General features: G+C 36.5%; 2 protein-coding genes and 1 long non-coding RNA gene across 8 annotated transcripts in view; 1 reads left to right on the top strand and 2 right to left on the bottom strand.

The window, feature by feature from the left end:
- The window catches only part of LOC126857718 (insulin-like peptide receptor), an 84,343-nt gene extending 79,607 nt beyond the window's left edge, over positions 1–4,736 (bottom strand). For 2 of the 3 annotated variants that reach the window (XM_050607412.1, XM_050607409.1), the window contains exon 1: positions 4,350–4,736. The gene's annotated coding sequence lies outside the window, so the exon portion shown is untranslated. Of the gene's footprint in view, positions 1–2,799; positions 3,036–4,349 lie in introns of those variants that run through there. The other variant, XM_050607411.1, reaches the window with a different exon arrangement.
- Positions 4,737–5,433: 697 nt separating this feature from the next.
- Positions 5,434–15,582, top strand: part of LOC126857763 (uncharacterized) — a 24,199-nt gene continuing 14,050 nt past the window's right edge. Inside the window, exon 1 of the long non-coding RNA XR_007688543.1 lies at positions 5,434–5,682. This is a non-coding gene — a long non-coding RNA (uncharacterized LOC126857763). The remainder of the gene's footprint in view (positions 5,683–15,582) is intronic.
- LOC126857739 (UDP-glycosyltransferase UGT4-like) overlaps positions 7,202–15,582 on the bottom strand; it is a 10,147-nt gene continuing 1,766 nt past the window's right edge. For 2 of the 4 annotated variants that reach the window (XM_050607457.1, XM_050607458.1), the window contains exons 2-8: positions 14,464–15,201; positions 13,228–13,494; positions 11,303–11,501; positions 10,452–10,631; positions 9,604–9,921; positions 8,715–8,943; positions 7,202–7,957 (exon numbers count right to left, since the gene is read on the bottom strand). In XM_050607457.1, the coding sequence (XP_050463414.1) occupies positions 7,816–7,957; positions 8,715–8,943; positions 9,604–9,921; positions 10,452–10,631; positions 11,303–11,501; positions 13,228–13,494; positions 14,464–14,691 (1,563 nt within the window). In that variant the 5' untranslated portion in view covers positions 14,692–15,201 and the 3' untranslated portion in view covers positions 7,202–7,815. Of the gene's footprint in view, positions 7,958–8,714; positions 8,944–9,603; positions 9,922–10,451; positions 10,632–11,302; positions 11,502–13,227; positions 13,495–14,463; positions 15,560–15,582 lie in introns of all 4 variants that reach the window. The other 2 variants (XM_050607455.1, XM_050607456.1) reach the window with 2 other exon arrangements.

The raw sequence follows: 15,582 nt of genomic DNA, 5'->3' as shown, positions 1-15,582 counted from the left end.
AAGAGCGCGAAGTCATATATATTAGCGGCAAGATATGCAAAATTATGCGTTGACAGAGAGCATCGATTTATTCAACTATTATTGCCGTTATACTAATTTCTCGATTATTAAAATGCGAACGCGAAAGGAGAAAGAAACAGCGGGACTCAATCGACTGCAAATACTCGTGTTTTTATCCGTGAATTTTGACGCTAAACGCGCGACGACAGCAACATGCTGAGCTTTCAGGACAATTCACAATTTCGAACAGAGCACATTCTCTCTGCCGTTCCCAATCAATGTGCTATTGTAAACGATGTATCGCTAAAAGCACGTAGAAACGCATGCCATTTAAATTCTTTCAAGCTTTGATTTATATTGACACACGGCAAGCACAAAGAAAGATAGAAGGCTTTATTTTTAAAAAATATAATCTTTAAATATATTATCTTTAAATATAAATAAAAATATATAAATTTAATTATTTAAAAAAAAAAATTAAAGATGATGAGAATGCGAGAGAATAATAAGTTTCTGATTCTGATAATACGCATATGAACAAAGAACATAATTTTCATATTAGACACAGAATTCAGAAACTCGAATAACGTTTTTTTTTTTTTTTAAATATCAAGTGAAAATCGCAGAAGATTCTTGATCGCGATACGATAAAAGGATTTGTCGTACTAACATTTCGCTAAATTAAGGATATTCTTATTCAGATAATATTTATGTATTATGATTCTTCGTGTGCTATTTAGAATTCAAATTTAATATTGAAAGATGGATTAAAAGATACGGGGAATACTCGTGTAGATTTTTAAAAGGTGACTAGAATCCTTTCATTTTCATTCTCGAATACGGTTATTTGGAAAACTAAAATCCAATATAAAATCCGTGTCGAATCTACGACTTACGAGTCACTTATGTCGCTCTTCTTTCTTTTCTCACTGAAACATTCGAATTTTTACGATCGCTGTTATTTACGATCACCCATCTAGTTCCCAGATAAGATGTCGCCTTTCCCCATCAATCGTATCAGAGCAATGTCCCGAAGAACTTTCCGAATAATGAACAATTGACAAGAAAGAGAGAGAGAGAGAGAGAGAGAGAGAGAGAGAGAGAAAGACCGTAATCACGTGTCAGAAATTGAGCGGTTGAAAAAACATAAGGACGAATTAATTTATACTATTAATTAAAAATAAATGGTCTTATCTCTACTTGATTAATTTACTTTCTTGGGCAAAAAAGAAGAAAAGTTTTCCTAAACTTTCTCGCCCTGCACGAGACAGATTTATTGGCAAATGCGTCGTTAAGTCGTAACACGAGGCTGTGGGGTAGAGGTACGGCAATCTTACGCGATGTGTCGCGCAAAAGCATCGCAGAGCCTTACACCGTCGATTGATCCCATGCAGAGAGACCACCTATTATTCAATACGCTCGCAATATTGTTATTTTTTTGCTTTGATACTTTTCAAGAGCCATATTTTTTCTCATACAATTTTGATGAGATTTTCGAATTAAATCGTTTTTTTCTTTTTTTTTTTTTTTAATTTTTCCCTAAACGCGAATTTTTAATCTGTCTAATTACAACGGTGTAATAAGTGTATTATTAAAGCAGCACTTTTTTTTCTTACAACAATATTGCAGCAGTTTTTCTTTTTTGTACCAAGTAATTTTTGAATCTTCATTTGTACTACACGCGATATTACTTGCGATGCAAATAGTTCGCGTTATAAAGTGCGCTGTCTTTCTTTCTCTCTCTTTTTCTCTCTATATTATAAGACATATAATACGATATCTTTCTCATTTAATTGTTATCTACGATGTCGTGTTTATAGCTACAATATTAAACTTTACTATAGTGCCGACTGTAATATTAAATGTACTATCGTAAATAAGAAAGTATCTTAGCACGCTAAATGTTCCCTTCTTCCTCTCTACTAAAGAGAAAAAAGGAACGCATCACGTCTAGACCTTCGTGACAGAACTGGCGATAGAAAAATAGGCAATGCTGCGCAATAACGTGAGCGTGTATCATGCGAGCTCAAAATAATATCCTAAATAATTCGTAATTTATCCTTAATTTTTCGATAAGAAATAACGCTAATCGCCATTAGCCATGTGTTATTGATCAGCCTTTATTTATCCCATTAGAAACAGTTGCGATGTGCACTGATACGTAGCAATGACGCGTCAAAGGGCGTCTCTCTCTCTCTCTCTCTCTCTGCCGGCAATCCATTATCTAATTCACGATATCCGATAATTCCGACCCATTAGCTCCGATTCTAATGACTCGACTGCATCACGGCACAAAAGTTATGTTTGTAAACAATGGTAGGAGCACACCTTCCATGATTGTCGCACGAAGGGCCCACGGGATGTACACAAACCGATTACTGCGTCGCAAGTTTCGTAAAACGCACGCAGACCTTGGTTCGATCAAGTCCTACACCTTATTCGGATCTGGCGGCGTAAAAAATCCGACCGTAAAACAGGAAAGGAAAACGTGTTACGCGGTGCGAGAGAGAGAGAGAGAGAGAGAGAGAGAGAGAAAGAGAGAGAGAGAGAGGAGACTGGGAGAAGACGGATTTGGCACGCGAGACGCTTTTATTCCCATCGCATTATTTAGCAGTAAAAGCGCGTCCGCGACTTCCTCAAAGCTTATGTTGACATTGACACTATTTTGCACGTTACGACGCAATGACGTGACATTGAAGGTGCGTAGCGGGTGAATCTCGATGATCGATGATAAAGAAAAGTCGTAGCGTGAAATGACAGTCGGCGGTTTGACGTATGTACACATAAGAGCACACCAACCTTCAGATTCCTCGCGGCGCATTTAGTTAGCGGCGCGTAAGGTAGGGTAACGTAGGGTTCTCGTGAAAATTCTCTTCGCCTCGGACGCGCACAAAAAAGAAACACTGGCGAGCCGAAATGGGACGACGGATAATGGATCCCGTCGAATGTCGAGTGCTTCGAGAAGAAACGCCAGGCTTTCCACGTGAATACGACCTCGCGCGTCGCACTCTCGCGCTTTTTTCCGTCGATCGTTCTTCTCGCCCAATCGCGCGAGCACCCTGCGCCGGCGGCGAACGATCAAAACAGAGGAAGGAGGGCGCGCCGCGACGCGACGCGGCGACCGCGGCGACGGCGGCGGCGGCGACGACGGCGGCGGCGGCGGCGGCGGCAGCAGCGGCGGCGGCGGCGGCGGCGATAGGGGTTGGTGGGGAGCGAGAGGTCGCAGGCATTGAGCGGGCGCGACGAAGCGCGAGCGAGCGAGAGAGATAGAGAGCGAGGAGAACAGACGGCGAGGGGACGGCGAGAGATAGACGGTCGCGTCTTGTATTGCGTAGTAAACGCTTGAATGAATTACGTCACACGCCAGGCCGAAGTCAGGGTCTACGGGGGAAGAAAGGACGCAGAAATCTACGCGTCGAGGAAATCTACCCGACGCGTCCACAATTCGTAGATGTATGGCGGTCGTTTGGTTTTCTCCCCGTGCACCTCGCGCGGTAAATACAATATACAAATGACGAACGACGGGATGCACGAGAGACGAGGCCGCGCTACGTGACGTGCAGCGCGTAAGGGACGCGAACGCGTACTCTTCCTTTCCCCCGATTTAAGGCGGCGGTGTCGTCGTCGGCGACACAACGCTGCCACAATCGATCGTCGTGCTTGTACATCACGTACGTCATTATAAGTGTTCCGGTTAGCCCCGTTACCGCGGTGCGAGGGCGCGCGCGCGCGCACACACAACACACACTTTCTCTCTCTCTCTCCCCCCCCCCGTCCCGCTCCAGTGCTCGACACCCACGTGCGTTCACACGAGTCTCGGGCGCGCTCGTGCACAGCGTCCCTGCATTCCTCTATCTCGTTCGCTCCGCTTTCCCTCCCGTTCTTCCTGTCTCATCCCTCTCCCGCATCTATATATGTCGTGTGTATGGTATGTGTGTGTGTGTGTGTGTGTGTGTGTGTGTGCGCGCGCGCGCGCGCGCGCGCGTGTTGTGTGTGTATGTTTGTATGCGATACATACATGCATGCATGTATACATATATGTCATATATATTTATATATCTTGCCATTTCTCTCGCTCCAATTTCTTGGCGATCGCGTTACGTCGTACATTTGAATGATTGACGTCGCCGAAAATTACTACACGACCGATCTTCGACGGGTGGAAAGGAGGGGGCGTGGGAGGGGGAGCAGGAGAAGGTAAGTGAGAACCGCTTATCCGTTTCGATCGGCTCGCTTTTGTTTTAGCGCAAGAAGGGAGAACGCTCGCCGCAAAGAGACAATCGCGAGGATAGGGACGCGCACTTTATCACGTGGGCAAAGCTTGCCCTTTCGCGACCGAGATCACTCACCTCGTACGTGCCGTGGCCGTCGCAGCTTGAGCACGATTCACGTGCTCGCGACGCTTCGCAATGGAGGTGACAACGGAAGCCTGCGGCCTGCGGTCTCGGCAAAGTATATCCCTCTTCTCTCACTCGTCTCTCCGTTTCTTCCGGGAATACGTATCCGTGCACCACATCCCACACACGCGCACACGAACATGTACGTACGCGCACGAACACATATGCACAAACTCGGAACTCTCTCGCGCGAGTTTGCTGTACGCGAATGTAACAAACTCTCTCTCTCTCTCTCTCTCACTTTCTCCCTCTCCTTCCCTTTACCCTCGAATACAAACGCGCGCGCGGTTCGCTTTTATCGAGAGCAGACGACACACCACGTATATACCGACTCCACGAGTCGGCTGCTACTGCTCGAAGCCGCGATTGTACACACACCGACAGCCGAACGCGACCACGAACGTGACAGCTCTATGAGAAACGTCACTCCGTCACGATGCGGGCGCCGCCACGTGGTCGCCACCGCAAATCGCTTCCAATGAAGAATACGGGTGTACGTGCAAGACGGGTTTCTTAACGATTGTCGATTCGATGGATTTTCAATTTGGCGGGCAAGCTCGAGAAGGAAGGATCGGGGAGGTAAGTAAATATACTATTAATTAGTAATATTATCATTCGAAACATAATATTCACGCAACACAATCACGTACATAATGGCCGAGAACGATGTATTTATATATCGTTTTTGTCCTAAAGTAAAAGTTATTATAAATACGATTTATTTGATTAACCAAATTATTCAGAGCATTTTTAACATCAAGTAGTGTACATTCTGAATTGTGTATGGGTAGAATAAAAATATCATGGTAAAAAAGTATAGGATTTTAATAAAATAGATATTCAATAAATTGAATAAAAAATGCTTGATGAATATATTTCGATTTTAACAGAGCAAGCGATTTATTGTTTTTATTTATCGTATATGACATGAAACTTAGAGGATTATCTTATATAATTTTACTTTGATCCTTACAAAAGACGTGTTTTACGTATCTTTTTATTTGCATGTATAACTATTATATCATTTTTGTATTATAAAAATACAAAGTTTTCAAAAAATTAGATTTCGTTAAATCACTTAAAAAAATATTTTGTTTTTATATTTTCTTGATATAAATATTTTTTTTTCCGCCTTTTTTAGGTTATATGCACACAAATAATTAAAACAAAATTGATATTATGTGCTTATGTGCCATGAAATGAAGTGAGTGCTGAGAAAGCTAAGAATAAAGGAAGTTTGTCGGCGCCCGACGTGCTAGGAATAAGAATGAAGCTTCAACGCTCTGTAAGTTTTTTATTACGTTCTGAATATCTCTCTTTGTGAAAGAAATTAATAATTTAATTTTATATATTAATACGAAAGAAATTAATAATTTAATTTTATAAATAATACGAAAGAAATTAATAAATTTAATTTTATATAATACTGTAGACATATGCATATAATTGTTAGATGAAACATTTTTATCATCTAGAAAAATTAAATTATTTAAAAATAGATTCTATATCGATTAAATAATAATTAAATATCCCGATTAAATAATTCCGATTATTTTCTAATCAATATTATTTGTCCTTCAATCAAGATCGCGAGGTTCTTGAATTTTTATTCGTGATCTATATTTGTTTATCGCATTAATAATGTTAGATAGTGATTTGTTTTACGCCTCCGTATCAATCAACAATGATCTAATAAGATAATTCGCGATAGCGTGAATGTTTCTTAGATAAATATTTGTGAGTAATTGACGCAGTATACTCGATTGATAGTCGACATCTGGTTTGTCTCAATTTCGATCGCTTCTGTCTTATTCGTCTGGCTTCCTTTTTCTTTTCTTATAATTTATTTCTCCTAACATGAAAGCAATCTCTCTCTTTTTTTTCAAAGGAAATATCGCGACGTTCTAATGTCAGTTTCTGTCTTATACATACACACACACTCACATATATATATATATATATATATATATATATATATATATATATATATATATGTGGATATCCGTCATATAAGTTCTTACAAGTTAGAGTGCATTTTCTGTTGTGCAAAATAAAATCGCGAATTTTGATGTTTAACATTATTCACCCTTTAAAATACTTCTCGTTGATAAAATTGTCCATGAATTTTTTACTTTGTTCGTGATGTTTTTCTTTCTGTTGCAATTTTTACATATTAAAATTATGCATATTAAGTTTTGTGATAACAATGACTTTGTCAATTTTTTACACACGTTGAAATACTGAATAATTTTACCGAAAAAAGCATTACTACTTTGAGTGTAGTAACTACATACTTTTTTCTATATTTTTTTACTTTGCTTTTATATACACGGAGAAAATATTGTGATAAAAATTATAAAATATTTTTTGTAATATATGTTATATATACTATATATTACGTATTATATTTTACAAAAAAAGTATTTATGATTATTCAAATATATATATTAAATAAATATTTAAAATATATATAATTTATAACAATAATTATTTAAAATATATATAATTTATAACAATAATTATTTAAAATATATATAATTTATAACAATAATTATTTTATATATATATAATGTATTTAAATAAATATTTTGATGCACAAATAAATGCATAATTATTAGCAAACAATTTTGTTATATAAATATTTAATGTTATATTTTAGCTTCATACTAAATGTTGTAAAAAATGTAATTTGTAATATAAAATTTTCTCCTTGTGTAAACACACTGAGAATTTGTACTAGTTATTATTAATTCAATAATTTGTCGCGCATTGCAAAATTTATATAATTTTCATTTATTATTTTATTTACAATATATTTCCAATATACAGAATTTTAATATAAATTTTCTCGCAACACACACACACACACACACACACACACACATAAATCATAAATACCAAAATATGATAATTTATAAATTTGTAAGTGAAATAATGATAAACAACTTGTGTGTAAAATTTAATTTGTTATTTATAAAGAAAATGTAGATAATGTAGAAAGCGATATCACGATTGCTGCTATAGCAGCTGTCATTTAATCGCCACAGCTATAACATCTTCCGGTAAAATCCTGTTATATTAGCAAAATATTTCCTAACGAGAACAAATATATATATATAAACATAAAAGTATTTTATTATTTGTACCTATATAAAGTCTTAAAATTATAAATTCTTAAATATTTAGATAAATAGCTAATTTGTGCTAAATTAAACAAGTTTATTATAGTACAAGTAACTACAAATAACTTATTCGTAAAAATATATTAGAGATCTTTAAAAAAAAAAAAGTCTGCGCGAAATTAGATCGAAAAACCAGTCTCTCTTCTATAATTCCCATTTTGTCCCAATTAGACGTATTTAATGCGCGATATAATAAATAAAATTTTGGCGAAAAATTTTCCACGAGATTATCTATCTTAGTCTACTTTCTTCTTGAAAACATCCTGACCAATTACCGCTCGCCAGCACAATTTCTTGAGTCCGTAAATTATCAAGATTAAACTCGATAAATAAAATATTGCGACGTCTATACTGTAATAATGGAACGTGCTCATGTATCTGAAAAACGTTGTATTTTATTTATTAATTTTTTCTATTAATTTCATTTATTAATTTCTTCAATTTCGCATAAATATCAGAGATTTATTTGTTATATCGAACGTCTTAATACATTTTATATATAATCTATTTCAATAAATTTGTCGATACATTAAACATTAATAATTTTAATAAAAATATGGAAAGAATAAAAGAAAGAGAAGCTAAAGAAGCTAGTTGAAATACTTGATGTGAATATTGAGAATTGATTGAGGTACATCTACATATTTGATTTTCAAAAAAACAAGAAACAGAATAAATATAGAAATATTAAAAAGTATTTCAATGAGAAGAAATTGAGGCTAAATAATAACAAATTAGTAAAAAGAAATGAGAAAGACAAGCTAGCACAGAGAAAATTGAGGAAGAAAAAGAGAAATAAATATAATATAAAAGGAATGGAGAAACATTAGAGAGAAAATACAGTACAAGTATTGATAAATGTGAAAATTATAGGATAAGAAATTTATAAATTGAAAGAGAAAAGAGCGAGGTATTTTAAGATGAGATGTATGAAAGGGAATATTAGAAAGTAGTAACGAGAAAAAATATACATAATATGAAGGTACATAATAATATGAAAGTATATAATATGAAACTAAGAAGGAAGGAAATAGAGATTCCAGGAAATAAATGAAAAAAAAAAAATTACGGAGAATATTTCGTAAAAAGATACGAACGGGGGCGTATAAAGATAATAATATGGAAAAAATATTACCTGATCGAGCTCTTTAAATGATCGGCACCTCCATGTTTGGCGACGTGTTCTACCCACCACGTGGCCAATTCTCTAGAATCAATCGGGAGGTCGCGAAGCAACGCGCTTCGCTTCTTAGCTGCCTCTCGATAAGAATTATTGTGAAGTGCGGCAACTTTAAGTATACCTTCGTGAAGCGCACTAATGGATATACTGGCCAGATCCATTATCAACGCGTAACCCAGTTTTTCTGCATCAAATAAATATATAAAAATATAGTGAATCAGTTATTAAAATAATTATTAAAAATAAATAATTTATCGAGGCTATATATCTCTTCTATTTAAAATGTTATTTACAAATTGCGCGTAAATTATTATTTAAATTTGCAGTTGTTATTTTTAAATTTAAATTAATATAATAATTAAATTTGAATTTATTATAACACACTCAAATTATTTTTCCTGCTTCTACCTTCATATTTCCGTAGTCAGTGATGGATCATTTCCGTAAAACAAATTAAGCTTTTTTAGCTCAACTAATCAATTCAACTCACAAGTCACTAATTATTCTTAATAATTCTTCCAGAAAAATTATTTTTAAAAATTTTTATGTAGTTAGAGCTATTTTGAAATGAAATTTTCAATTTCATAAAATTTTCATATAAAACATTTTTTTAATATCTTAAATAATTTTCAAGATTTATCGAGAACAGCATAAAGCCACTCTATATACGTATAAAGGATGATTTCACCCCTTAGTGAGAATTTTGCAAATCTGATTAGCTTTAAATAATTCTGAGGCATGCCTAAAAACCTCATTTCAATCGCGAGAAGGTAAGAAGTTTATTCAATATTTATTTTTATCCTTTACCACGATGTATAAATTTCGCGCGAAGGAAATGATTTACCGGCTTGCGCCGCGTTTCCATCGTGATCGCAAAAGACCGGCAGGACGAGGGTCGGCGCGCCGTGATAAGCTGCTTCGTGGAGGGATAATAATCCGCCGTGGGAAACGAAGGCGCGGAGTTTGGGGTGTCCGAGTAGCTCCTGCTGCGGCCACCAGGCAGCCGTTCTCACGTTCGCAGGTAGGTCCTTGATCTTGGCACCCTCCCACTTCCAAATAACGTTGTACGGTAGCGCGGAGAAGACGGCGACGAAGATCTGCCGTAGAGCCTCCGGCATTCCGGAAGCCTGCACCGACGACCCCATCGAGACGAACACGAAACCTGCGCAAGAATTTCAACTCGAAGTCTCGGTATTGCATGCGATTTTGGCCAGAGATGTTTATCGCGCGCTTGTTAACAGTCACACGAGTCACCTGGTGGGCAGAGGATCGCGTCAACATGACACGAAATAACCGTTGTGCCTCGCAGCTGTTATATGTGCGTACAGCCCCTTATGCAAGAAATGTCGTCACGTGTCGAAAGGCTTAAATGAGAATCTTATGCTAAAAGCAATCTAAAACTCACTTATCGAAATAACATTAGTTTACTGCTTCTTTCTATTTTCTCTTTTTAAGCGCGCGCGATTTTTTTTAGAAAAATATATTTTAATAAAAAAAGATATGTGTTATTTAATAGGACGAGTGAATGCTTAAAATGTCATTCTTTAAACTTACGATAGTTTCGTTATGAAATATATAAAAGCTTTAGGAAGCTGTTAGAAATGTGAGTTTTACGCAGAAAAAAAAAAATAGGAAATGAAAGAGAGGTAAGAAAGTATATGCCTGCGATATATATATATATATATATATTACCAGGTCGCAGAAAGGATTCCAAATCGGAATTTAATTGAATTGCCGGTCTACAATGAAGGCAAGCCACGTTCACGACATTAGACAAGTAGGGCACGGAATCGGCCACGGTGTAATGACTGTTCTGCAAAGTCAAAGGAACCTCCGCCGTTAAACTGTACAGATCGTCAGGTATTTGATCACCTGTTGGAAGCAAAAATCACTGCTATCATTCTTATGAATATCTTAGAAATAAAATGTGCACGCACAGAAAAATTTATTAATTTTAATAAATATTACTCGTCCCAAATTTCACAAGGTCCACACAAATTTTTGTGTTAATTTAATATAATATGTTAAATGGTGACACTAATACTACGTTGATATTTTAAATAAATGCAAACTTCAAAATAATTTGAAATAAATTTTGTGTAAAATCAACATATTTTTCATGATAAAATTAACTCGGAAAAATGTTATTAACAATCTATAGTCATTCTCACTCTTATATTTTAGAATAAAATCAACATTTTTTCATGCAAATTTTAACAGATAAATCCTGTCCTTAATAATACATATCTACTGTGTAAAATTAAAAATAGATGCACATTGTGTTATTTTTACATTTTTTTTTTTTTACATTAAATTTTTGTTTTAATAATTTAACACTTGAGTGCAATTAACGCAACAGCATATATTAAATTAACACACGAATGTGTTAAATATTTAACACAAAAATTTTAACCAGTACATTTTTTTAACAAGGGAACAGAAATTTTCCAATTGTGCGATTATATGTACATCAACTTTCATCAAAAAAAGAAAAAAAAACATCAACAATGCAACACGCCAAGTGTTGTTATTTAAACGCTCACCGAGATATTTTTGAAGTATCGGCCGAAGGTAAACGGAAATTGTGATCCAATGCATAATTTTTACAGTGAAGAGGGATGCCACATTTAAGACTCTTTGGAAAAAATTCATATCTTGAGTAATCGCTTTGCCGAAATATGGCGTCACCGACCACGGTGAGGGATTGCCTTGGAGCATAATGGATCCTCTGTACAGTGCCACCTGCATAATGTAATAACATATCGTCTCTATCATTAATGATGCACGCAAAAAAAAAAAAAAACGCGATTGATTTTATCGCGTCGAAAATATTGATTTGGCGAAAAAAAGAAAATGGAAAGAAAAATATTTCTTTTTCTTTTAAGTAAAATAAGAATTACGATGACGCTATTCCGTCATCGTAAAAACTCGCTTGTGATCACGCATCGACGAAGTCAGTTAAACGAAATGACGAAAGCAGAAATATCGAAATATACAAACAGAATAGTTAAAGTTTAACTTGTCAGTTTCTAAGACATCGTTTTAGCACGTCTAGAGGAGACGTATATAAATTATTCAAGGAGGCAACTACCTATCGTTATATTAGTTACATACAGTCGAGTGAACATATTCGCCGTTTACTTTTCATTTGTGTACGAAAACGTGAGGATACGACAAATAAGCGTGTTTTGTACATTCCATACTCATGACATAATCACGATAAATATCTGTATACAATTTTATTTGAATATTGTTGCACAATTTTAAATAAACGAATCAAGCAGTTAAAAGAAAGAACTTTACGTTTATTTCAAAACTTTTGTTTTTAATCGTTCAATAAATACCTGTTTGTTTGTTGTTTATTTAATGTACAAAACAGTCAACTCGTATATAAATTAAATATATTTAGAAATTCTCTAAAATATATAAATAAAGTAGGTAAGAAGTTAAAAATATATAATTGAATTTTGACTCGGATGAAGAATGTTACAGGTATTTAACTTTAAGCTTCTTATTTCAGAAATTGTTAAGCATTTTCCGGCATATCGATATTTAACCATTGGTAAAAAACAAATTAAAAAAGAATTAATTAAAAAATAAGTGTCTTATGTACATTGCAAAATATGTTGTTCCATGCCAATGTTGTACACATATTTATAGCGACATGTTTAAAACACTTTGATAAAAGTACTTTGAAAAAGTACGGTGCGATTTAATCCTGAATTACAATTTAATCCTGCATCGCTCTCTTTACTTTTATAACTACAATTTTTTTTTGCGAACGAATTAATCCATCTTATACATAAATTGTTCATGATTCATATCTATGTATATGTAATGAATACATATACAGAGTGTTTTAGATTAGGTCAATGAAACTTGTTATGGAAAATTAAATTTGGAACAAAAAAGTTCCTATAGATATAAGTTTTGGAAACACTTTGTTAAAAAGTTATAGCTAATAAACTCTCTGTAAATAATTAATTATGATCAAAATTTAATTAGGACACTTTTATATTAATAATGTTTGCACTGCAAATGTAGTTTATATAAAGACCATTGGAAGATGATTTTTTCAAGTTTCTGCTTTTTTTGTTGTCGTTTGAACTTATTTTCTTTTGAACGTCTTATCAGAATTAAACGAAATTGATTTTATTTAATTTTCCATCAAATTTATTACGTTATTTTTTTTTCAAATGAACGATTTTAAAATTATTTTTAAAAACCATAAAAAAATGTTTATCAGAACTTTTTTGTTCGAAATTCAATTTCCTATATGAAGCCGAAGTTTCATTGACCTGGCCTGGAACAGTCTGTATATCACAAATAATTCAAGCAGAAGTCGATTCGACAGTCTCGTCTGTTGTTGACAGACGAGATTGGGAAACGAGATAGAAGCTCTAACAGAATTTGAATTACTCGGGGAGGGTTCCGTCACGTTTCTGCGATTCGGTGAATGGCTTATTACCGTGTTGAGCATTATCGTCGGTACATTCTCGCCGTGGAGGATCCCCAGCAGGCACTCGGGAAAAGCGCCGTCGACCACCATGACGTCCCATCGCGCGCGCGGATTGCCATGCGGTTTTTTCAGACCGGCCGTCGACGCCGCGTCGCGCAACAATGCCTCGCACGACTCCCAGCCGTACCTCATGGCGTCCCATGGTGAGATCGGCAGCTCGTTCCGGAATCTGGCGCCCATCAGATCCCATTCGGACGTAAAGTTCTCGACGTAAGCCTGTCGTAAGAATTATGCGCCCGAGGATAACATAAATCTTCTACGCTCGGAGCTCGGTCTGTCCGAACTTTAATCCAAAAACTTCGAATTTCGATCCGTCAAACTTTCGACGAATTACGAAATTTAGAGTCTAACTTTCTCGTCCACGAAGATTTATAGAGAAAAAAGATACAACGGATAAATCGCGAGGACATTTTATGTATATTTTTTTTCTAGTGGAAATAAATTACTTTTAAATTTGTCTTTAATTTTTGATTACACAGGCCAACAAAAAAATATTTCTGTCAAATAACTCTAATCAGAATATGTTTTTTATAGATTTTCGGCCACAAAAAACAATGCCATTTTTATTTTTAAGATTTAATTTAATCAGTGATTTTTCATTTTAAAATTAAAAAAAAAGACTAAAAAATTAAAAATTAAAAAAAAATTGTTGATTTCTCATCTTAAAATTGAAAATAATTTTAAAATCTGACGTGATGGAGGAATTTTGACAGCGACATTGTTTTTTTGTGGCCGACGATCTATAAGAAGCATCTACTCTGATTAGAGTTACTCGACAAAAATTTTTTTTGTCAGTCTGTATTATTACATCGCTTCTAAAAAGAGAGCATAAAAACATTCGAAAGACTTGCCATCCCTTGATTTTTATGGCCAATGCGCAAGCATATATAAATCTTAATATTATTCGAAATGTTCCATAATGTACTGAAGCATGCCCCGCCCGTATCTCACGAAATAAAAAAGTCCGTAGAGATGAGAGAGTTAAGAAAGGAGAGGTAATGAAGGAGAGGATCGTATAAGCGGACGGGCTGATACGGTAAATTACACCGCGTGTAATAAAATTAGCTAGGTCAAGAGCCAAATTGGACGTAGGAGGAAAACGATAGCTCGCGGTGGTTTCTGGGGATCGCGATTTTACCCAGGGTCAGGGGCATCGAGTTAGTGCGGGAGTGGATCGTAAATCACCTCGAGGATCGACGGCACCAGCTCGTGAAGCCCATTATTCGCTGCGGGACCGGAGAAAGCGCTCAGCAGCGTGACGTTGTGGCCCCGCGAGCTCAGGCTCTTACCAAGGGCGACGAAGGGCACCGTGTGTGATTTGGTACCACCCATGGTGGCCAAGAGGACGTCGTATCCTAGCAGGGGCTCGATTAACACGATGATGCCCAGGAGGAGGGCGAGTTGGCGCGTCATCTTCGCGAAAATCGATTGGACGCTTCGATCGCTCTTATCACGCGGCGAGGATATGTCACGATATACCACCTTATCTCAACAAAGAGGGACAATCGTCTCGCGATCTTGCACCGCGGACATAGTCACGTTACGCTCGAACGCGCGTCCCTTTCGTCACGAACTCCTTTGTGCATCGACGAAGCGAGAAATCTGTATTCTTGTTGCTTGACCGAGATGAAGAAAGGGGGGAGAAGGGGTCTCCTTACGCTCCAGTTGGCGGCAAATCGATAAATCGCGATCGTTCCGTGATGGTCGTTTCGTCGTGAAGGCGTCTCAACCGATCACCGGTCGTCTCTATGACTGCGGATTCCGCGGGCATCCTCCGCCTTGTGTTCGCTCGCGCGTTTCGGCAATCGCTCCCTCCCGAAACACACCGATATAATAGTCCGAAAAGAGTTGCAGACAGGTGGTTTCATCAAGCTAAACAACCCATTGTCATTCTAATGCACCGTCCAAAAGAAGATAGCCGGCCTGAAATTTGAATGTCTATGGTGAATCGCAGCCACTCGAGACTTCGTCTCTTTCAATCCTCATTCGCTTCTGGCAAGCGTGAACGGTTTGAAAGATGCAATCTCGCTTTGTGCGTCAAGTTTACTCCTCCAACTACCGCGATCTTTTGCGAAAATCTTCTTTATAAGATTCCATTAAACGAATTGAATTCTTTTGACTCTCTCGAATAAAAGATTGACCGGAAATAAAATGTTCTCTAATCTCTCTCTCTCTCTCCTCCTAGTTGAGAGGAAATAGAGTTGGTCGATTGTGTAAGAAGCTATTTCTCGTTGCCCTCTTGATCAATCTCGCTTTCTTCCTCGATGCATAAATTCCTGTTCTAAACAAGTTTTGATTATGCAG

This window comes from Cataglyphis hispanica, chromosome 22 (genome assembly GCF_021464435.1).
Source record: "Cataglyphis hispanica isolate Lineage 1 chromosome 22, ULB_Chis1_1.0, whole genome shotgun sequence".
NCBI lineage: Eukaryota > Metazoa > Arthropoda > Insecta > Hymenoptera > Formicidae > Cataglyphis > Cataglyphis hispanica.
The sequence above is the reverse complement of the archived record's forward strand: the minus strand, read 5'-3'. Positions and strand labels throughout refer to the sequence as shown.